Source organism: Leopardus geoffroyi, chromosome B1, assembly GCF_018350155.1.
Source record: "Leopardus geoffroyi isolate Oge1 chromosome B1, O.geoffroyi_Oge1_pat1.0, whole genome shotgun sequence".
NCBI lineage: Eukaryota > Metazoa > Chordata > Mammalia > Carnivora > Felidae > Leopardus > Leopardus geoffroyi.
In genome coordinates, this window is record NC_059327.1 from 48,614,184 (window position 1) to 48,638,135 (window position 23,952).

Below are 23,952 nucleotides of genomic sequence, written 5' to 3' on the forward strand. Positions count from 1 at the left end.
GGCTACAGTGTGGACCACAGGGTGCCCATCCCTCTCACCTCTTGTAATGGCTTGCTCAGTGTGGCTTAGGTAAACTCCAAGTTTAGATTCAGCTCCTCTGGCCCTTTGAACCCTGAGCCATTGTGTTTTCTGTCTAGTCCTGCAAATTTGTCAAGTCTGGCGGAGACTAAAAAGGTGTGCTTTTCTTTTTTTCTCAGCAAAGAGATGATAGGCTTTGCGTTTGTATAGTTAGAAAGAGGGGGAGGCAGCTCTGGGCAGCAAAGACAAATAGAATGGGCCGGGTAATTTGAGTGTGACAAGCTCCATGTTTTAGTCCTTAAGGTTCTTCGGGTCCTCTCTTAGCCTAGGAATATTTTATAGCCCCTCTGCCCCCGAAATCAGCGCATGGTCAGTGCATGACCTCTTCCACCTCCCAACACTGGTCCCTCTTTACTCCTCCTTAACAGTATAATGTAGAATGTATTTTTATTTCTTTGGAAAAGGGTGTGTGGCGGCACCTGTGGGTGTTGATGAGGTTTTTGGGGGGGGTGATAGTGGGGATCACGGGGTCCAGAGCCGATGGCCAAGAAAAAATTCTTGAAGACATCTTTGGTGCAAAAAGGTGATTTTATTAAAGCACGGGGACGGGACCCGTGGGCAGGAAGAGCTGCCCCGGACCCTGAGGAGAGACTGGGTATATTCTACGGGGTTGGGGGAGGTGAAGTCCAGGGGAAGTTTCCAGGGAGATTTTCATATGCTAAAGAAGACTCCCAGGATACTGGAGGCCTAGCTATTGTCAAGCTAAGGTTGTTTTGCCCTTTAGCAAAGCCTTAGCGTTAAGACAGTAAGGAGTTCCTGGAGAAATGTTTTGCTCTGCCTGCCTCAAGTATTTGCCAGTGGGCTGCAGGTTAGAAGGAAATTTAATTTTATCGGCCATTTCCTTCTGCCTTTGTTTCCCACCGAGGGTGTGGGTGTCTGGAACCAGATAGCAAGCTAAGAAGCTGTAGAAGCTACAGCAAAAGGCCGGGGCCCACTTTTAAGTCTGTAACCAGCTGAGAAACTAGGTAATGGAGAGAAAATGTAGGGAAAGGAAATTACAGGTAGCGGTGGAGAAGAGATGGCTTTGCCTGGTGGAAAGGCACCCCCACATGCACAAAGGATTCCTCTTCTGCCTCACAGTGTCCCCAGTCTCCCTTAATCCCCAGAACACACATAGTAACCACCACCCCCCTCCCCGGCTGCCAGGCTCCAGGGACAGCTGGTGATTTGTTCCTGCATTTCTTTTTTGGATAATTTATGCTTAGTACTTTAAAAAAAGTACTGAGTTGTGTAAAATGAAGAGTTAAATCCCTTTTCACTCATCTAGAAGTAGCGACTATGAATAGTTTCGTGAGTATTTCCCAGACTTTTTTTTTTTAAATATGCTTTTAAGTGTGGGGGCGGGGAGGGAGCACGCATGGGCGCATATGAGCGCGCATGTAATTTTTGTATAAGTGGAATCGTGCTGCTTTTTCATTTACTAGAACGTGGACAGATTTTCCTGCCGGTACATACAGATTTACCTCATTCGTTGTAATGGCTGCTTCGTGCTTCACAGTCTGGGTGGACCATCATTTATTTAACCGATCCCCCATGGAAGGACATTATTTTGGTTGTTTTTCACAGCTGAATAATACTTTTTTTTTTTTTAATTTTTTAAGTTTGTTTATTCTTTTTGAGGGAGAGAGAATGTCAAATACGCTCCATGCTATCGGTACAGAGCCCAACGTGGGACTCAAACCCGCAAACCGTGAGATCATGACCTGAGCCAAGACCAAGAGTTGGATACTTAACCAACTGAGCCACCCAGGTGCCCCTGAATAATACATTTTTTTTTTTAAGTTTATTTACTTATTCTGGTGGGGGGACAGAGAGAGAGAGAGAGAGAGGGAGAGAGAACCCCAAGCAGGCTCTGTGATGCCAGCGCGGAGCCCAGTGCAGGGCTCGAACCCACAGACCGTGAGATCATGACCTGAGCTGGAATCAAGAGTCGGATGCTCAACTGACAGAGCCACCCAGATGCCCCTTGAGCGATACATTTAAAAGAAAGTGTCACTCTGTGCTGCCTTACTTGCCAAGCCTTTGCTGTCGTGGTTTTAGTACTTGTGCCTTTCGTGGAAGAAAGAGCCCGACGCGGGGCTCGAACTCACGGACCGCGAGATCATGACCTGAGCCAAAGTCAGCCGGTTAACTGACTGAGCCACCCAGGCGCCCCTTATTTTCGTTTCCTTTCTTTCTTTCTTTTTTAACGTTTATTTATTTTTGAGACAGAGAGAGACAGAGCATGAACGGGGGAGGGTCAGAGAGAGGGAGACACAGAATCTGAAACAGGCTCCAGGCTCTGAGCCGTCAGCCCAGAGCCCGACGCGGGGCTCGAACTCACGGACCGCGAGATCATGACCTGAGCCGAAGTCAGCCGCTTAACCGACTGAGCCACCCAGGCGCCCCTTATTTTCGTTTTCCTAAATGGGTAGTGTTCTGTTATAGTAAGAGGAGCTAAACACTGAGGGTCTGAAGTCTGGAGTTCTCATCCCCAGCTGGGCCATTCGTGACGGGCCTGGCTTTGCAGGAGGTCCCGCTCCAACCTGAGGGTCTTCGTCTGTAAGATGGCCTCTTCCGGGTTCGGCAAAGAGTAGAGGAGCCCACCCGGGGGGGAAGTGGCTTCAGAGTTGCCTCGGCTCTTCTCACGGACCTTCTGGGGCCTGACCTCCTCTCTCTCCTGTGTGCCTGGCTGAACACGAAAAGTAACCCTTTTCTCTTTTTGCCCAGGTTTCGGGTGGCATTTTGCACCTCAGGGACAACCACCCCAGCCGGCCGTATGTTCTGGCTTACTTTGAGAAAACCCTGCCCCAGAGTTTCAGGGGAATCTGCACAATTATTACCGAGGTAGAACGTGAAGCAGAGTTGCCGGCCCCAGCCCCTGATGGGAGGAATGCTGGCTCCCCTCTTCCCTCCAAGACGCGGCTTCTAGGGGCGCCTGAGTGGCTCAGTCGGTTAAGCGTCCGACTTCAGCTCAGGTCATGATCTCGCGGTTCATGAGTTCGAGCCCCGCGTCGGGCTCTGTGCTGACAGCTTGGAGCCTGGAGCCTGCTTTGGATTCTGTGTCTCCCTCTCTCTCTGCCCCTCCCCTGCTCATGCTCTCTCTCTCTCTCAAAAGTAGATAAACATTAAAAAAGAAATCAAAAGGCCAGAGGCACGACAACATGCGGCTTCTAGTGTTGACTGGAGGGGGGACAGAGGCTGCCTGAGCTCAGGCTTTGAGGGCCTGCCATTTGATTTAAGTGGCTGTCTCCACCGTCTCAGCAATGAAACAATAGACCCAATTAAGTGCATCTTCCGAGGAAGACCTGTTGGACCCCTTGGAAGGAACAAACGGGGAGATTAGAGAGGAGGAATCCCACTGGGTCGTGAAGCAGGGGGAGGATGTCTCTGTGAGGACATCTGAGTTCAAGACAACGGCTGCCGTGGCCAGCTGTAGGAACCTCCCTGGCCCACGAGGTGGTTGAGAATTGCTCCCCTGCCAACACTCGGGAGAAAAGTCTAGACTAAACTTGGGTCTTCTTCATTGTAACCTCCATTTCTGGGGTTCCTCTCACAGCGAGTGAAACACGTGCACGGAGAGGAAACTGGGGGTGGAGGCAGGTGAAGAGATCTCAGGAGCCAGATCCCAACGCACACCTGTCATCCTGCCACTGGGTGGGGGCGGGGGGGTGGGGCGTCCGCCCCCATGAAGCCAGAGGTTACGTAGGCCCTAGTCTCTTTCCCTCCTCACCCACCCCCCAAATCAAGAGACTTCCTGAAGTGGTGTATTATTTTTCCAGGGCTAACTATTACAAATTACCACAAACTTGGTGGCTTGAAACGACAGAAATTTATGCTCTTATGGTTCTGGAGGCTAAAGTGTGAAATCAGGGTGCTACTGGGTTTGGTTTCTTCTGAAGGCTGTGAGGGGGAATCTGTTCCGTGCCTCTCTCCTCACTTCTGGTGGTGCCAGGAACCCTTGGCGCCCCTGACTTGTAACTGTCACTCATCTGAGATCCTGATGGTTTCATCCACAGAGACTCCATTGCCAAACAAGGTCACATTCGCAGGTACAAGGCATTAGATCTTTGGGCATAACCTTCTTAGGGGCCACTCTTCAACCCACTATGCGGGGCTGGTGGGGGGATGGGGGCGATAACACTGGGGTACGAATAAAAAATATATTTCACCAGAGATTACATTTCCTTCATTGGTTCTTCAGATTAATTTTAATGATCACATTGAAGAGTATGACAAGATATAGCCTCACAGATGTGTTTATCTGACAGTTGGAAATACATCTCAGGAGAAAGGGCAAAGCCAAGGATACTGATATGAAGGCACAGAAAGCAAGGAGAAGAGAATTAGAAGTTTCCTCGAAGTTGTGACTTTTTGTGATTTCTTTAAAATAAAGAGAGGGGAGGAGGGGGAGGTGGTTAGTAAGAAAGGCCAAGAAATTCTGATGCATTCTCCAAGGTGGGTTTCACCACCCACACCATAAGAGGTCGGCCTTGAACAGCCTCAGAGTTCTCTGAGCCAGAGCTCCAGGCTTCACGGAGTTCCAAAGGCTTTGTTCTAGGAGCTTCTTTTAGAACCCCGAGTGGTCATCAGTTCTCCTGCCCCTGAGGTAGCTTTGGGTCACAAGAGATCTGATTTTGTCACTTGACTTCGTTCAGTAGCTTACAGTTCAGCTCTCCCTCCAGCTGGGGCTGACTTACCTTGTTCGGTGAGGGTGAACTCCCAGTGCAGGGCAGAAAAATAAAAGCCACGATCATTTAGAAGACACTCCCACCAAAGTCTTTCTCTCCTATTCCTGCCCCTCTTCTTTCTCCGCTCTTCTTTTTCTTCTTCCCACCCAACCCAGCCTTTGCTGGGTACCTACTGTTACCATGTTGTGGCCATGGGACCAAAAACATGAAGATGATACATTGTGTGTCTAGAAGAAACTCACAGGCTCATGAGCGGACCGGATCCAAAACTAGACATTTCTTTCTTTCTTTTTTGTTTTATTTTGAGAGACGAGAGAGTAGAAGCCGGGAAGGGGCAGACAGAGAGAATTCCAAGCAGGCTCCACGCTGTCATGACCTTAGCTGAAATCAAGAATCAGTTGCTCAACTGACTGAGCCACCCAGGCACTCAAAAACAGACATTGCTGATGCAATCCAATCATTTTTTTGATGGAGATACTAATGATGAAAATTACCATTCACTGGCGTTTCTTCTGTGTGTCAGACTTTGTAAAAAAACAGGCATTATGATCTCGTATGATCCTTACAAAACTCCCAATCTGTAGATAAGGAAATTGAGGCTCTGGAAGATTAAGTTGCCCAGTTAGTTAAGTATCAGGACTGGCGCGTGAAGCCTTGTTTGCTGGGTTCCAGAGTCCATCCTTTAACCTCTGCTCAGGAGCACAGAGGGAGGAGCCCCATCCAGCGGGCAGGCGGGAATCTTGTCATTGGCCCTTGGGACTTAAAAATACGGTGTCACCTTTCATAAGTCACAGTCAGGTGGTATCAGCAGGGCACATAACCCGAGTACAAATGTTACTGTCCTCTCCCCTTTTCCGGCCCTCACCTTTGTCCTCACTCTGTTGATCTGATTTACTTTCATGTGGGTTGACAGACTTATTTACCTTTTTGATCCCTTTGATTTTTTATTGACCCATTTGGCATCCATTTGCTCTTTTAAGGGCCATTTGTGGGCCAGAGCCTTGTCCAGAGCTCTGCACCTGTGGAGACTCCGCCCCAACCGTGGGCTCCTGAACGGCAGCTCTTTCTGGGATGAGGGCGGCTCCCAATAAATAAAAATGATCCGTGTGACATGCGGGGCTGAGCAGGGCTTTTAGCCACCCTTAAAATGCACTTCCTTCCACGGCTGATTCTTGGCCTTGGCCTTCATCACCGGAGCAGAAGGTCACGAATGACTCGTCGTCGTGATCGAATCTTACAAATGTGAGGGGATTGTAATGAACACGTCGGCATTGCTGGCATCAGAAAATCTCAAACCGCAGACCTAGTGCTGCAGATGATAAATGTTTCCTTCCGTGTGTGCTGCCTTCTCACAAATTGGGAGCTCTCGCGAGGTTGCCGTGCAGAAGAAATGAAGCGCTCTGTAGCGGGGCCTCTACAGTGTGCAGGACAGAGGGTTGCTGGTCACTGGAAGGCTTTAGAGACCCGGCTTACGGCACCCTCCTTTCTGGGAACAGTCCCAGATGCTCCCAAGTGGATGCTTCCCTGCCTCAAAGTGGCCCAAGGGGGGCATGTTAAAGCTCTGCGGGATCCAACAAGAATAGAGTTCTTTTATTGGGATGGCAGGAGGTGGGACTTCCTGGAAGAGGCAGTTTTGGGTACAGGTGTTGAAGGCTCTTTGAAGGCCACACTGAGAGAACGAGGTGTTCTTGGTGGACTTTTCAGTGTGTTAAACCAGGGAGGTGAGAGGGTAAGGGCACCCATTCAGAAATACTCTGTAGTCCATTTCAGATGGTGTCTGGGTACATTCAGGTGAGCAGTTGGGAAGGAAGAGGAAAAAGCAGATTGGCACTGTGCTGTAGACGGAATGTGTTCCCCCCGAATTCTCAGATTGAAATCCTGATCTTCAGTGGGAGGGAATTAGGAGGTGGGGCCTTTGGGAGGTGATTGGGTCAGGAGGATGGCACCCTCATGAATGGGATGAGCCCCCTCTCCAGAGAGAGTACCCTCGCCCTTTCCGCCATGTGAGGGCACAGCCAGGAGATGGCCGGGTATGAGCCAGAAAGACTGAATCTGCAGGCGCCTTGATCCCAGACTTCCCAGCCTCCACATCGAGAAGTAAATGTCTGTGTTTATAAGCTCCCTGATTTATGGTGTTCTGTTAGGGCAACCTGAACGGACGGAGACACCCCACCACACTCTTTCTCCGTGTCCTGCCACATGGTCTCCTCAGAACCGTGTTGGGGAAGGATCTTTGTTCCTTCGGAGCAGTTGCCCCCGGTGGATCCCTGCCTCGGGGACAGCTATCTTTCTTGACACAGGCGTTATAAGAGCTTTCAGGTCCAAGGGCTTTCAATTTCCGGAAAAGAAAGACTGGGTGAAAATTTTCCTTTTATGCCCTAAGAAAATCATGTCCTGAGAGACTAGCCAGCAGATCAGCATCTACTGATGGATCTCAAAGCCCCTTGCCACGCCGTCTTAGTGTCTGGACATGCCCCCGGGTGGGGGATTTGGGTCAGAAGGAAGGGGAGGTGGGGAGACAGGGATGCAGGCCCAGAGTTTCCAGCAAGAATGTCTTCCCCCGACCCCAGCATGTATTGGCGCCTCCAGCATCTACCTCAGTCTACACCCAGCCCTCGCCTCCGCCCTTGGGACCTCTATTATGTACATTAGCATCTCTTCTTAGCCCTGTTTGCTGGGGAAGGGGCCCAATATCTGTGGAACTGATGAAGCAAGTTCAAGTCAGAACTAATCCAATTGTGCACAAGCCAGAGACCTGGAAACGACCAGAGCACCGTGTTAGGTGAGGCATTCTGTGTGACAACACTCCCATGAACGGGGATACCTGGTAATTTGTCACCACAAGGGCTACGTGTGCTGGCTCTTAACAAGGCAGCCTTGCTGTCCTGTCCTTTGGGAGACAGTCCGTGGGCATGGAATAACAGTCAGTCTGTAAAAATTTAGGCCCACCTCAAGGAAGTTGGTTCTGAAGTTGCCACAGCAAAATGAGATGCATGAATGGAACAATTTTTGGCTTCTTGGAATCCTTGGAACCGGTCCCTTCTCACTCCCAGCCTACTCCTGTCCAGCCCTCCCCCATTCCCATAAAAGGACGTGTAACAAGTAAGACGTTCTCATTGTAGGAATTTTGAAAAACGTAAAAAGAAAAGAAAGCAACATCCATAAACCCACCTCCCAGGGGAACCACTGTGAGCATCTTGTATTCTATTTGAAGCTTGCTTTTTTTTTTTTTTTTTTTTTTTTTTTGTTTTAAACACGTGTTTCAATGTGCAAACCCAAACTAATGCACTTCTGATGAAACTTGGGCTGGATGGGACAGAGGCTGGGGGCTTCTGGCTGTCAGTCGGATGGGGGAGGGCTTGGGTTCAGGATTTCTGCAGAGTCCTTCCTTTTGATTTCTTGTTTGTTTTAGGGAGTGGCTGAGGCTGAACTGGAACAGAACCTCAGCCGGACTTTCAAAAGCTTCTTCAGAGCAAGTGATGAGGTGAGGGTTGGGTGGGGATGGGGGTGGAGCTGGGAGCTACAGAGGTACAAAGACCTTTGGAATGTAACCCTGGGAGGGGGCGGGGTTCTGGGGTATGGCAGGGTCTGGAAATGAGCAACTTGGCCTTCTTTCCTTTTTTTTTTTTTTTTTTAAAGTTTATTCATTTTGCAAGAGACACAGACAGTGCAAGTGGGGAGGGACAGAGAGAAAATCCCAAGCAGGCTCCCCACTGTCAGTGCAAAGCCCCACACGGGTCTTGAACTCACGAACTATGAGATTGTGATCTGAGCCGAAATCAAGAGTCTGGTGCCTAACAGACTGAGCCACCCAGGCTCCCCAGCCTTCCACCAGGTGTAGTCAGGGTGACCGAGGTCCTCACTCTATCGGTCCCCTCATCACTGGGAAATGTTACGTCCTCCCTGTCACACACAGGTAGGGCTTTGAGACTAAAGATCAAAGAAGGGCTATAATGGCAACAGTTTAGAAATTATGCCATGACCTGCCATTACCAGCTTCACATGCACAACTATTTATCAAAGTCCCAAATCACTTGACATCACTAACCCTTGTCTTGGAAAGGGGCCCAGGATGCTTTCATTCCATAATCCCCACCTGCTGTCTCATGTCTGCTGTCACTGTCTCCACTGTCGTTCAGTCAGTGCCGTGAGACGTCCCCACGTTTGCCGGCTCCTCTGCTGGTCCCCGCTGGCATCTTGCCCCTTTACATTTAGTTCAACTTCTTCCTTCCTGAAGGACCTTCTTTGGTAGTTGTCTCTGTAAGAGTCTGTTGAGAGTAAACAGTTTTTTGGCCTGAGAATATTTCTGTTTTGCTTTTCAGTCTTGTAGAATAGTTCATGCAAATATAGAATTCCGGGTTGCTGGAGACCAGCTCCAGCAGCCAGGGGTTCCCGCAGGAAGAACGGCGTCGGTGAAAATAAAACAAAACTAAAGTAAAAAACTAAAACCAAAATAAAAAACTAACATAAAAACAAAAAGTAAAAATGGGCACAGATAACAGCAGTGTGTTGAACCGGCCGATTTAGTGTAGTAAACGTGGCATTATATATGCTAGTGATTTCCTTCTGGCATACGTCTTCTATGTTTTTCTGACATTACCTAATTTTGAAAATGTTCCTGTGTGTAAACAACCTTTAAGAAATAACATGGTGATTTTCCCCTAACTTTCCCACATGCCCTTTGATTATAGGTTAATTTCTTACATTATTCCATTATGCACCTGCATTTATCTATAATCTACAAAGCATTTGCTTTGCTGTTCTCGTGAAAGGCCCTCCGTTTCTCAACACCTCAAGTCGAAGGTGATGTTAGGGACATGACCTAACCACATGAGGCCAGAAGAACAATGTGTTTGCCGCCGTCCGAGGTGCCAAAAAAGGGGCTGAAAAAGCTTTAGAAACCCATGCCTCATACATTCTCAGAGAGACAATGCACCTAGGAACTAATGAACCATTAGGTACCTTGAACTAATGAACCATTAGGTACCTTAACCAACTAGCTTCAGTCATCATCTGGAATGCCTCCGGGGGCCAGGTGGGCCTAAGGGTTGAAGTCACCTGTGCCCAGAGATACACTCCTTAGTTGCCGGAGTGAGGCTTTCAAAATCCGTATGTCTCTCCTTTACAGGCCCTCTTTGCTGGCAAATGTATGAGGCTATCCTTCCTGTAAGTAGAGGAGTCTCCATAGGGAATGGCAAGGGCTAAACGTAAGGCCACACAATTTCTTGCAGAACCTTATTTTCTTCCCTAATGGTTCTTTTCCCAGGGGGCCTGCCGAGGGCAATTCCCCAACAGACAATACCCCAGGTAGTTTTAAGGCCAAATTACCTAAAAGCGGGAGTACAAGAAGCTTTGGGCTGCCTTGCAGTCACCAATCCGTCCACAGCCCGGGCCCTGCCGTCAGGCTGGGATAGCTCGGCTTCCAGCACCGGGTAGAAGCTTCTGTCATTGCTTATGAAAAATCAGCCTGAGGTCTGCCCTCTTGTATTCAGTGGTATCTGATGTGTAGTTGAATACATCTTTGAAGTTTTCTTTTTAATGTCAATGAACGGGGTTTTTGTTTTGTTTTTTTTTTGTATGAAAGTTGTATGTCGTTCTTTTTCAAATCATTCTGATCTCTTATGATACAGTCTTATTCTATTCTTGTCTAGTTCCTTCTTTTATGTCTTTAGTGCTTAACATTAAGTATACTCACTTTTTCATTCTCTCTCTCTCTTCAAGTTCTATTATTTGATATTCTTGAAGACTCTTATTTTACCGTTTGCTATGTTTGCTGTCTCTTGCAATGGGGCGTGTGAGAGAGAGAGAGAGTTTTACCGTTTTGCTTTGTGAGCTCATCTTCAGCAGCACTGAATCTGCACCAGTCTGCTTCAGCTGGGATTGAGAAAAGACTGTCCTGTGCTTTCGCATTTGCTGCTTCTGCCTGGCATCCTGGTGGCATTACCAGCCTAGGCTCACTTTTCTTGTTGTTTACTTTGTGTCTTGGGGGGTTCCAGATCACGCAGATAGAGAAAACTCAAATCCAGACACCTCTGAAGGCAGGCCTACAGCCATGATTTCCTCGGAGACCTTTTCATGGTTTCCTCTTAGAACCAAACTGAAATGGAACAAAGCCCTTCACGTTTGCTCTGCATAATGGGTGGATTTTTTTCTAGTCCACCCCTTAACTGAAGACTGCAGATTTACTGGATTCATAGTGGAGGGGCAGGGAGTATCTCTCTTTTTAATTTTGTTTAATGTTTATTTATTTATTTGGGGGAGGAGGAAGGGCAGAGAGAAAGACAGACAGAATCCCGAGCAAGCTCCACGCTGTCAGTGCAGAGCCCGACTCGGAGCCTGATCTCACGAACCATGAGATCATGACCTGAGCTGAAATCAAGAGTCAGACGCTTAACCAACTGAGCCATCCAGGCGCCCCAGAGAGTGTCTCATTTTTAACTTCCCGCCCGTCATAGATCTCAGGTCTCATCTCTTGTTCCCATTGGTTGTGTCAACCCAAGTTCTTACACTACCAAGACCTGCAGGCACCCAGGGGCAGCCTTGGCACAGAGCCGTGGCCATTAGCTACGTCTGCTTTGACCCCTGAGGATGTGTCTCGCTCTCCTGGGAGTTTAGTATGTTTGTGTAACCTGATGGCACTTGTAGGTCTTTGGTTGTGACCGGGTTTACAGATGACCCGTTCCAGCATATTTCCTTTCTTCCCCCACGATGACATTTCTAACTCTCCTCCATACAGGCTTTTCTCTCCGTGAGCAGAGTCCGCGAAATGGGTAAGAGAGGTTCTTAGGAGGGAAGGGGGATGGGAGGATCACGGCAGGAATCAGCTAAACGTGACATGAATGTCCATCTGACCTCTATGAGCAGACGCAGCCACCCACTAGCTCTGAACGGTGACTTGCTTAACATGGGTCCCCACTGGTGACTAGCGCTCACCCTAGCCCTGGGCTGACCACACGGCCTTGGGCCTTGGTTCCTTCCCCCAGGGGACTTTGGGCCCAAGGTCTTAAACAGCAAGAGCTTAGAGGACTCTTAAAGCTCATCAGGGTAATCCCACCTTCTGCTGATAAGGGACCAAGACCTAAGATAGGAACTGACCTTTGCAAGATCACCTGGTGCACACAGGGCTGGGGCCGGAGTCAGGCTGGACCCCCAAGCCAGAACCCCTCTGTCATAATCCACTGGCCCTCCCTCCATCCCTGTACTGTGTTGCTGTCATTTCCAGTAGCCCCACATGACGACCATCCTTGTTCTCCCTCCTGGCTGTATGTAAGTGAAGTGTCAGAGCCCAGAACCGTCTGGAGCTCATCCCGCGGCTCCCAGATCCAGCCCTGCTCCCACGGAACCTTGCCTTGCCAGTATGCACCTGTATTTTCATTAACGATGATGATCATTGCCACTTGTTTAAGCACCTACTGCGTGCATCCAACACTGGCCCAGCCCCCTTTAGATATTTATGGTCCTGAGGACATCCTTTAAAAATCCCCTTGTTATCACTGTTCTACAGATGAGGAGAATGGAGCTCAGAAGAGTTAAGGAACTCATTCAGAGTGGCTAGGCTGGGCTTAAAGTCCTCCTACCCTGAAGGCCAAGGTCTTCTCACTGTTCAAGAACACCTCCCCCCCCCCCCCACTCTCCCTCCCTCTCTCCCTCTCTCTCTTTCCTCTTTCATGCACCTGTTCATGCCTTCATTCCCCAAGCATTGGGAGCCCACACTTGATGTGAGGCAGGGCAGATATCCAGACGCACAGAGCATGGTCACTGCTCTCAGGGAGCCCACAGTCTCTTAGGGCAGCAGATAGCACTAGTAAAGTGAGGGGAGCAGGTGGGGGCTCTTCCGGAGATGCTGAACGAGCCAGAAGCGCCAGCCCGGCGGGGGAGGCACTCTGATCGCGTACCCCTGTGATATGTCTCGCAAAAGCCTGCCTCGCCCAGTTCCTATCCCTTGGAGGCTTCAAGAGCCTGAAAATAGTGAGTCATCCCTCTTCAAGTGCCAACGTTAATAGCCCTTGTGACTGTCCTCTGTGAAATAGCAGTGGCCCCTGGGCTGCCCGTGGTCGTCACAAGGTCACCGTCATGGGGACCGGGGACTGCCAGGACACAGTGCACACCTCTGAAAACAAGATAGGATTCCACACTGTGCAAAGGACCGTGAGCACGCAGAAGGCAACAGAATGCCTGCTGCCTGCCCTGGATCTTCCTCTGGGCTGAGAGCAAAATCAGCACACATTTACGAGAGTTCTGAGAGTCAGTGGGGGTATCTAAAGTTAAACTATTTAGAAAAGGTGTAGTCTGGGGGAGAGGGTTGCTGGAAGGGCTGGTAGGTCCTGGGTAAACAGGAAATAGGGTCATCTTGGAGTTATTGTGAGTTTCTGAAGGAGAGGGACATGGTTTGTCCTGGAAGGGGAGGTCTGTGTGTGATATCATTGGGTTCCAAGATGACAGGGCATGGATTTAGAGCTTGGGAGGAGATGGGCTCACTGTGGAGAAGGAGGAGAGAAAGAATGAATGAAGGAGCATGAGAACCTTCCCTGTGAGTTCAGATGTGACATGAGAGGCAGTTGGGTGCCCAACGTCAGCTGGGAACGCTGGAGTTAGAACTCAGGTGCCTGGCCCAGATCTCCGAGAGCAGACAAGTGGCTTTTTGCAGGAGGACTCTTTGTGAGAACCCCAGAGGAGCCCAGCCTCAGCCACATCGTCACCGAGGAGGACATTCAGTTCTATGTGCAGCAGTTCAAGAAGTCTGGTTTCAGGTAAAGAGAACGGGGCCCCAAACAGTGAAGAGACATGATCAGCAATGAGGGTTACAGGGTGAGGCCGGCCTTCCCCCTGCGAATGCTCGGCCAGCTTCTGCTTGAACCCCTCCAATGTCGGGAGGCTCACTCCTGAAAGTACTCCACCTGCTCTAGTTTGGGATAACTCAGTTTCCTCCCTCTTGTGCTTATGGGGCCCCTCAGAACAGACGGTTAAAAACATTTTTTTTTTTTTTCCATCATGAGCCCTGAAAGAAGCAGATGACAGCTCTGGGTTCTTTCTTCAGAAAAACACAAAAGCCTACATAAACACAGACGTTGCATACATCTTCAGGGGAGGGTTATAGACCTCTCAGGTTGTTGGGTTTTGCGTTTGTATTAAGGATTGGGAGAGTGTTCAGGGACAGCCCCTGGCCATCCTTACCTGTCCAGAGAGGCATCGTTGAGCTACCTCTCTACATCCCATTGGAAGGAGGGCACCTCCCGAAGTTTCTTTTCAGTAGGTTCCCTGGGGCAAGGGAGCAGCTTCTGGATGGTGAGAGCACTAAACGGAGCTCCCCGTGATCTAACCCAGCAGCCCCCCGAGAATGTGGGCCAGTTTCTGCATGTTTCCGGAAGCCCACTTCGGAGGCTGGCAGCCCTCTCAGCCGAGCCCTGAATGCCGGCACTAGGCCTTGCTCGTTAAAACATGCCAAGTGCTTTGGGCCACCAGACGTGACCCCTGGGCTCCGTCCTCTCCCCTCCCCTGCAGAAACCTTTGCTCCCACTGGGAAGACCCGCCGTTCAGAGCTGGCTCCCGGTGGGGTCTGTACCATAGTCATCTACTAAAAGCCTTCCTGTTTTTGTTCCCCTGATCGTCCCCACCCCCAGGGGTCCCCTAAACTGGTATCGAAATGTGGATGTAAACTGGCAGTGGGGCTGCACAGGTTTGGGACGAAAGGTAAGTGCTGGTTCAGGGTGGTTGCCCCCCCCCCCCCACCCCGCCCCACCCCTGGGCTTCTCATTGGCCCAGTTAATCTGCCCTTTGGTCAGAGTTGGGGGGATGGGCAGGACAGACTGACTTGCTGTCCTCCTTTCTGCCCTTCCCCTCCCTCCACTCAAGGGGGAAGTGAGTGCCTCGACTAGGGCTTTCACTGATGCTTTCCCTGGAATGGTAGAGGGTGGCATGCGGGCAGAGCAGGGGACTGTCCGGGTGCCCGTGGCATCCGTGTGGAAGGCCCACGTCTCCTGATGGCGCCCCAGGTCAGGGCAGATGGTCCAGGATGACTCCCAGAGGTGAGGAGGGTCACAAAGAGCCCCCATTTCACAGAAGGAGCCTGAGGCACTTTCAGAGACACAGGCTTTAGCCTCTGGCTGTGTCACCTTTGTCCAAGTCCACCTGAGTCAAGCAGAAGGTGGGTTTTCAATCTCTGGGTCTGCAGAGGGAATACAGGTGTGCCCCACTTTTTTGAAAGATCGCTTTTACGAAAGACCTCTGTTCAGAGCTGTTTTCGCTAACTGAAAGAAATCCAAAGAGGATTTTCACTTGTGGGAAAAAAAGCATCCAGCATCTCTTTTGCACCCACTCATTTTAGAGGCAGTGCGCAAGCGAGAGCAGCCCCGCCAAGCCCCTTCCCCAGGAATTCCCCTCAGCATCTCAGCGTCAAGCCGCCATGGCCTTGAACCGTGTCTCTGAGCATCTGGGCTTTATGTTGGTCTGTTTTGTGTATCTGTTAGCAAGATGTTTCCATCAGAAATGCCTGAGAGGTTATCTGGAGGGTCTAGGAGTGTTGAAACACTTTTCCTTATACATTAGTGGTGATTGCTTCTTCACTTTACGCCACTTTGGCTTACGAGAGTTTTCACAGGAGTCCTCCACCTTTGGATAGCCGGGGAAACCTGTAACGGCATCCATAGTTTACATTCAAAACATTGAAAACCGGGGCTCCTGGGTGGCTCAGTCGGTTAAGCATCTGACTCTTGATTGCAGCTCAGGTCATGATCTCACAGGTTCGTGGGTTCGAACCCCATGTCGGCCTCCTCACACTAATGGTGTGGAGCCTGCTTGGGATTCTCTCTCTCCCTCTCTGTCTTCCCTTCTCTCTCCCTCTCTCTCTCCCTCTCTGCCCTTCCCACGCACACTCTCTCAAAATAAATAAGCAAACTTAAAAAGTTAAGAACCTATGGGAAATTGCATTTTCGCATTCCTCAGCTCACTCAGTAGCCCTAGTTTTCTCATCAATTCACTGGAATGTGAACACCCTCTACGTGCTAGGCACTATGGTGGACCTTAGGGATACGATGGCAGATAAAATGCATGAGGCCCGTCAGGTGCCTGGGTGGCTTAGTCAGTTGAATGTCTGACTTGATTTCAGCTCAGGTCATGATCCCAGGGTCATGGGATCGAGCCCCATGTTGGGCTCCGCACGGAGGGTGGAACCTGCTTAAAATTCTCTCTCTCTCTCTCTCTCACTCACTCACTCAAAACAAAAGAAAACAAAACTATAAAAACAGATGAGGTGCTGACCTCATGGGGTCAGGCAATAGAGCATGGAACATAGTTAAGAGCACACTGGGCAGCAGGTTGGCCTGGGATCTAATCCCTGTGTGCCCTTGGGTAAGGCACTTAACCACTCTGTTCTCCATTGCCACTTACGGGAATGACAGGAATAGTTCCTAGCACATAGTAGTAGTTCAATGAAGGCCCATTATCTTGGACTCCCTCACCTGTGACTGACAAAAGTGACAAAGCCATGGGTTGGTAGGCAAAATCTCTTGCAACATGCAGGTGCATAATGGCAGAGTCTTTGGAAGGTGAACCCCAATGGTGCTAACGTTGGAAACCCATTCTTCTACAGATACCTTTCAGATCTTCCTTCTCCCCCACCTCCTCTCATGCCCCCACAACCAGTTTACATTTTGACTGGGAATATTCTGGAGTTTATAGCAGCCTTAGGATTAGTTTCAGCAATAAAACCACTTTTTTGTTGGTGTTCATTCAACCTATTCCCTTTTTTTTTCTTATTTATTTATTTAATCCAAGTTCGTGAACACGTAGTATAATCATGGTTTCAGGAGTAGAACTTAGTGATTGATCACTTCTGTATAACACCCAGTGCTCATCACAAGTGCCCTCCTGAATGCCCATCACCCATTTAGCCCATCCCCCTACCCAACACCCCAGCAGCAACCCTCAGTTCTCTGTGTTTAAGACTCTCTTATGGGTTGTCTCCATCTCTGTTTTTCTCTTACTTTTGCCTCCCTTCCCCTATGTTCATGTGTTTTCTTAAATTCCACAAATGAGTGAAATCATAGGATTGCCTTTCTCTGACTTCTTTCGCTCAGCGTAATACACTCTAGTTCCATCATGTAGCAACAAAATCACTTTTGAACATCGCTGGTCCTTTATCATTTGGCAGTGAGAAGCATGCAGTTCTGTACATCGGTAAAAACCAGTAAAAGTCCCTTAACCAGGGACAAATCGAAGCTGTTTGACAATTATAATGGTGGAGAGAGAACAAAGAGGATAAATGGAGGCTTTCTCCACCCCACAGTGTCCTATCTGTCAGTAGATGAAAGTGAAGTCCTTTCTGCTGCCGCTCATGTCGGTCTGATAACAGCTGTGGCTGACCCATTCACTTCCTGGATTCTTGGCTGACCTTTTAAAGCATCCACTTAATTCAAAGAAAAGGAATATTGATCTCTATCCAAGGCATCTTTCCTCCTTTCTGGTGCCATCTATTCCATTCTGTCAAAAACCAAAATTCAACTGAGTAAATCTGAAGATCCAATTGGCCTTATTAAATGGCTCGTGAAATTAGGCGGCATCCTTTCAAGCAAGTAGAGGGGTGCTCAAAGCGAAAGGGTTTTTTGGAAGGAGGGGTGGGGTGAGAAAGGTATAAGCAAAAGAAAAGAGACCATTTTTTCAGGCAAGGTCACGTTCCCTTAGGGGAAAGGGCAGGGGTCTTATGCACATTCCCCCAGCTTCCTATGGGGTAAGGGGAGAACCCGTGTGACAGATTACCTCCTTGGTGCTAATCAATAAATTCCTGCCTAACCAGCTAAGACATTTCTGGGGGAGGTTGAAACTGCAATTAGGTATTAAGCTCCAGTTTAATGACTTGGCCTGGCCCAAGTGACACCATGTGGGGCCTGTGGTTTTCTTCTTACAGTTCTGTAAATACCAGACACACAGAGTGGGCCAGTAGAAGTGTTCTTACTTCTACGCACACATGCACACAAAACCCGTGTGGGTCACGACACTGCTGACTCTACTCGTCTTAGAAAAACCTAGTCTTACCCTCCTGTGTGTCTCTTAACACAAAACACTTCACGCTTCTGGTCACCAGATGTATGAGGGTTTTCCTCCACCGAGCAATTCTCTGCATCACCAAAATTCAATTCCGTTCTGACACTGTCTCCCTGGAGATAGCGTCGGATCCCACAGGTAAGGGCTGGGTCCTACAGGACTGCCCCCGCCCCCCTGCCGCCCCGCTTCAGATGCCAATCACAAGTCCAGGTGGCTACCTCTGCTTCTGAGGTTCCCGTGCCTCCCTCCTCAGGTTCGATTCATTTGCTAGGGTGGCTCCCACAACTCAGGGAGACACGTTTGCCAGTTTGTTAAAGTAGATGACAAAGGATTCAGATGAACAGCCGGATGGAGAGATACAGAGTGAGGTCTGGGAGGGGCCCAAGCACTTCTTGGGCTTCTTCTGTCCCTGCGGAGTTGGGGTACATCACCCCTCCCACTGTAGATGTGTTTGCCAGTGTGGAAGCTCCCCAAACCCCATCCTATTGGGGTTTTATAGATTTTAATGGAGGCTTACTCATGTAGGCACGATCAATTATTAACTCCATTTCCAGCCCCTCTGTCCTCTCTAGAGAATGGGGGGTGGGGCTGAAAAGCCTAAGCTTCTGATCACGGCTCGGCTCGTCTTTGTGGTGACCAGCCCCATCCAGTCCTCACCCAGGAGCCCACCCAGAGTCCCCGCAGTAGAACAAAAGATACCCCTGGTGCTCTTATCACTTTGGAATTTACAAGGGTTTGAGGAACCCTGTGTCAGGCAAGGATGGGATCAAAAGACCAAATATTAGAACAAGAGATGCTCCTATCATTCTTACCACCTAGAAAAGTACAAGGGTTTCAGGAGCCCTGTGCCAGGAACAGGGGCAGAGACAAACCTATGTATTTTCTGTCATCTCACACCATCATCTTAGATCCCCAGTAATAGTGCAAAACTGGGGAAACAAAGCCAAGACCACAGCAGCACCACAGGGGGTCTTTCTGGGGGATGTTAATCGTGGGGGAAGCCACAAAGCAGGGAAATGAAGTACCCTGTCCTTGTCCTGGGAGAGGGAAGGCCTCAGCTATGGAGGGGCACAAGAAGGGACCGTTCTGTCCCTTCTCTGCCTGCCTCTGCTTCCTGGTACCCTCCCCTAGATCCTGATTCCGGCTCTGATGGTGACCGCGGAGAAGGATGTCGTGCTCACTCCGGAGATGTCCAAGCATATGGAGGACTGGGTAAGCCAACAGTCCTGCACTGGGGTCATCGGTGCTTCCTGGGAGAGGGCGCAGGCCTCACGGAGGAAAGATGGCAGCTGGGGACACAGAGCCGGAGATCCGGTAAAGCACTTGCTTCTTCGTCAGTAGGATCCCTGCCACCTCATAGGAGCAGCAGTCCTGACTGATGTGTTCTTTCCCCTGCACTGATGTAGCCTGTCATTTACTCACTCGTGCTTTACTCACTCATGCATTCATTCATTCACTCATTCATTTCATGGGCTTTTACTGGGCACTTGTGTTAGCACGGTGCTAGATTCTGGGAAGGTAAGGGTGAATAAGACGCAGACCCCACCCTTGGGGAGCTCGCTGTCCTGCAGTTCATCACAGACGCAGGAGAGAGGTGAAGAGGGCTCGGTAGGGAAGGAGGTCTTCACAGAGGTGCTGACCACTGCGTCTGGCCTTAGCGAACGACTGAGGCTTGCCCCGCAGAGAGAACAGAAGACAGGGTGAGAGGCAAGGAGCATGCAGGGCTTACTGCGAGAATGGTAGGAGCTCCGTAAGACTGGAAGATTCTGCTGAGCCCACCGGGCCAGACTGCGCTTTGTAGGCCCATAGGCATGAGCCATTGAAGGGGACTGACAGGTGACAAACCTGCAGTTTGGAAGCTCACTCTGCCACAAGCGTGGAGGTTGGTAGGGACTGGGGAGGCTTGCAGGTGGGGTGGCTGGGCTGGCTCATCGGATCCTGCCTAGCTAGCTGCCCGGAGCGGTCCGTCTGCACTCGGCTGTGGCTTCGTTGGCATCATCAGGCACAGCAGACAGTGTGTAGGGTGGGACGCTGCCAAGGACACGCTTCTGGTGGGCCCTGGACCCAGCTGATGGAGGGGCTGAGCCCACGGCGGGGGGGGGGGGGGTCATTTTCTCTAGCACCAACCCTTGAAGATTTCTGTAGAATTTCCAGTTCTTTGGCTGGCCCTTTCCCACCCTGGCCACTGACTGCTAACCTCGCTGAGGCTTAGGCCCGGAAGGGGCCGTCCTCGCCTCTGGGAGGAAAGCCGCATTCCACCCCCCAACCCCCACCCCCACCCACCCCCCCCCCCCCCCCCCCGCCCTCCGCAAGCATTTTCTGCATCGGGTTGCACAGTTCAAGGCTCATGTCAGGAGGGAGCCTGCATGTGCCAAAGGCGGTGCTGCTGCGCCTTCTCCCTCTTTGGGACTTGCTACAGTGACCCACTGTGGGGGTTCAGGGTCCAAAAGAGGGGGACTCAGTCATGTCTGTGTGGTGAGAGCCGAACAACCAGGCGTTTTCCAGACAGTGAACAAGCTGCATCCTGATAATTCTAAAGAGAAGCAACTTCTTTCGATGAGTACAAACAAGTCAGCCCTGAATTTGAATCTTCACTCAGCCACTCTGTGTGACCTTGGATAGGTTACCTAGCTTCTCTGAGCCTTCATCTTACCCCATAGGATCACGGTCAAGGTTAGAGAAGGCGATGCACGTAGACTACCCGGCACATAGTAGGAGTTCAGTAAATGCCCATTCCTTTCTTAAATAATGCAAGGATTTTCGGGGAGGGTGGCCTGTGGGGAGCACTAACATAAAACGAGAGCCACCTGTGTTCTGCCACTTACTTTTCGGGGGGGGGAGGGGTTTCTTCCAGATCCCCTACCTGAAAAGGGGACACATTATGGATTGCGGACACTGGACACAGATGGAGAAGTAAGGAGATGTGGCGGGGGTGGGGAGACCCCTGGGTGGGGGAGACGGGGACTTCCTGTTTACCTCCAATAAGGGCTTTCCTGGCCTTGCCATTCACTTCATCACCTCTGCTCTCACATGCCTGCGGTGAGTGGGTCCTGACAGGTGTGAATTGCCCTCTGTTTCCTTCCCAGGCCCACTGAGTTGAATCGGATCCTCATTGAGTGGCTGGAGACGGATGCCAGGGACCCACCAGTGGTCTCGAAGCTTTAGGGCGTGGCGTGTGCCAGGCCCCCAGCAGGCCTGCAAGCCCTTCCTCTGCTGGGCTTGGAACCCAGAGGAAGTCTTTCCGGCACCTCTTGTAACCGGCAGCATCATTCCAAGGGGGTTTACTCTGCAGAGTGGTTTCCTTTAAATGAAGAGAGTCAAATCTGACATAATTTTAGATACAGGAAAAATCACATCTGATTCATTCTCCAGGTATAAAGGTGTTACTTTCTCTCTTAAGAGTGGCTTACAGTGTTCTATAGGGGACGACATGGGATGGCCAGGGGTGATTTCTCTTTGACTAACCAATCACAGTTCGGCAGCAAAATCCGTTAATTTTGAAGCACATCAGCTGAGATTGGAACTCGTTGGTCTAATAAAGCTCAAACATTCCGTGAGGCTGGCATTTGTGTTCTGGGAGGAAGGCAGAGCGAGGGTGGTAGTCCTGTCTGTCGCCTTTGAGTGAGTGTGTGTCCCTCTGTTCTTGAGTCTCTGAGGCACTGCGTGATCTAGAGCAGCGGTGTCCAGTGAAACGTCTTCTTTTTCTTTTATTTAAAACACTTTTTTTAACATTTACTTATTTTTGAGAGAAAGAGCGTGAGCACAAGTGAGAGAGGGGCAGAGAGGTGACAGAGGATCCCAAGCAGCCTCCACGCTGTGAGTGCAGAACTCGATGCGGGGCCCGAACTCACGAACCTCGAGATCATGACCTGAGCTGAGATCAAGCGTCAGCTGCTTAACCAACTGAGCCACCCAGGCGCCCCTGTGCAGTGGAACTTTCTGAGATGAGAGAAATGGTCTGTTCTGTGCTGTGGACGGAGAAGCCGTCGGCCACGTGCAGCAGCCACGTGCCCTCGACACAGTATGCTCACATACATGCACATGGCCTGAGCCCTTGAGTGTGGAAAATGAGCACGAGGAAGTGAATTTCCCCTTTAACTGTAATTAGTATAAACCTGAATGGTCATGTCTGGCAGCAGCTGCCATGCGTCTCAGAGCAGACCCAGAACTTCCCTCCAGCTGTACCTTCCCCAGCTACATCCAGAAGCTGCGTCTCACTGGATCTGTCCCCTCCAGTTGTGCCCCCCTGCCCCTCCCACCAACCGGCTCCAAGTCCAGAGCCTCTGGCTCAGAGCCCTGCCTCTGAGCACGGCCTCCTAACTGGTCTCCCTGCACAGAGTCTGATCTGAACGTATCAGGGCCTCCCGCTGTCCCCAAATAAAGGCCCCTCACCCCCAGCCTGCCCTGATCACTCCCAGATTCCTAAATGCTCTCAAAAGTCACCGCCCCTCAAGTCTCTGCATGCACCCTGCCAATTCTCCTTGACCCTGCACCCCAGTGTATGGGTCTTTTTGCCTGCAGGACTCCCGCCTGCCACCTCCTCCAGCAAGTCCCCGGAGTGGCCTGTGTGCCTTTTCTCCCTTCCCCAGGGACCGGTGTGCTCACAGGTGTATGTGCACCTCCCTCGCTGTCCATTCTATAGGGAGGGCTTGAGGGCAGAGGTGGTATCATTAAGCTGAACTATGAGTTATGTGGAGTATAAATTAACCTGGCAGAAAAGGGTGTGTCTGTGTGTGTAGAAGGCAAGGGAAAGGTTAGAAACGTTAGCTGCTATCATTATTAAGTATGTCTGCATGCCTTAGAGCCTTCTATATATCACCTCTTCTTCCCATTTAACAGATGGGAAAGCTGAGGTTCCGGTAGCTTGCCCGAGGTCACTTGGCTGGTTGGAGGCAGAGCCTAGATTCAGGCTCACTCTGGTCCCAAAGGCTGAGGTCCTACCAAAAATCTCCTTTCTGAATCTGGAGTCAGATTCCCTGGACGAGACTCCCGATACATCACTTTCTAATGTGTCACCTCAAGAAAGGCTTTCCTGTGCCTCAGTTTCCTCAGCTGTAAAGGGTGCATGAATAGTACCAGACTCTTAGGTGATTGTGAGTACCAAATCAGTTAACGGATGCAGGGACCTGGAACAGCACCGGGCACGAGGAAACGCTGTGGAAGTTTTAGCTGTAAGCTTTCCAGTTTATCCTAGGACAAGGCCTATGTGGGCTTTAAATTTCCAGCCACACCACCACCACCTCCTTCCTTTTGGATCTGAAAGTTAAAGGGCCCATTTAAAACGCAAATTAGTGGGCCGCCTGGGTGGCCCAGTCAGTTGAGCGTCAGACTTCGGCTCAGGTCATGATCTCGCAGTTCGTGGATTCAAGCCCTGTGTTGGGCTCAGAGCCTGTGACAGCTCAGAGCCTGGAACCCGCTTGTGATTCTGTGTCTCCCTCTCTCTCTCTCTGCCCCTCCCCTGCTTGTGCTCTCTCTCAAGAATGGATAAATAAACATTAATTTTTTTTTTTAATAATAAAATAAATGGCAAATTTGTGACCTGGGGAAATGACCATGTAAGCCAGATATGTTACTAAAACAGAGTATGTTCAATCTCAAATAAGGGTCAAATGACTCAGGTCCATAGATTTGCAACAAAAATATAACCAGTCATGCAAGATAGAGGGTCATAAAGGACCCCAGACTGGAAGAGTCTCCAGTTTATTCACGAAAACACTAGAAATATGTGTTTCCCCACTGCCTTGGAGAGCTTTGGCCCACACATCAATCAGCTGCTTGTAGCTCTGGCAGCAAAGGGGACTGACCTCATTAAGACAGATTTTTCAGATGCCGGTTTAAGTACGACTTGCTGGGAGTGTGTTCAAGTTCTTTTAATTATACAATGTATAACAAATACATTTGTAATAAATTTGTATTGACCTCTGCTAAGGGAACTAGCCTTCTCAAAAAGAGGCACAGCAGATCCCATATTCTCTGTTACACCCACGTATCAGTGGGGTCACGGAGCTCTCTCCGGAGGGGATTATGGTCGCTCACAAATTCTGTCCTCACCCTTAGTGGCTGTCAACTAGCAGTATCCAAGGTTCCCAGGAGAAATGTCTTCTGAGTCTGTTAGAACAGATGGGACAAAAAACTATTTCTGTCTCTCTTGGGGTCCAATGAACCC

The 23,952-nt window shown here is 50.1% G+C and overlaps 1 protein-coding gene across 2 annotated transcripts in view; it reads left to right on the forward strand.

The window, feature by feature from the left end:
* EPHX2 (epoxide hydrolase 2) overlaps positions 1-21,338 on the forward strand; it is a 78,411-nt gene extending 57,073 nt beyond the window's left edge. Inside the window, exons 13-20 of one of the 2 annotated variants that reach the window (XM_045461222.1) lie at positions 8,161-8,232; positions 11,485-11,518; positions 11,971-12,103; positions 13,396-13,498; positions 14,369-14,438; positions 18,918-18,998; positions 20,641-20,699; positions 20,873-21,338. In XM_045461222.1, coding sequence (XP_045317178.1) covers positions 8,161-8,232; positions 11,485-11,518; positions 11,971-12,103; positions 13,396-13,498; positions 14,369-14,438; positions 18,918-18,998; positions 20,641-20,699; positions 20,873-20,881 — 561 coding nt within the window. In that variant the 3' untranslated portion in view covers positions 20,882-21,338. The remainder of the gene's footprint in view (positions 1-8,160; positions 8,233-11,484; positions 11,519-11,970; positions 12,104-13,395; positions 13,499-14,368; positions 14,439-18,917; positions 18,999-20,640; positions 20,700-20,872) is intronic. The other variant, XM_045461233.1, reaches the window with a different exon arrangement.
* Positions 21,339-23,952: the final 2,614 nt, after the last annotated feature.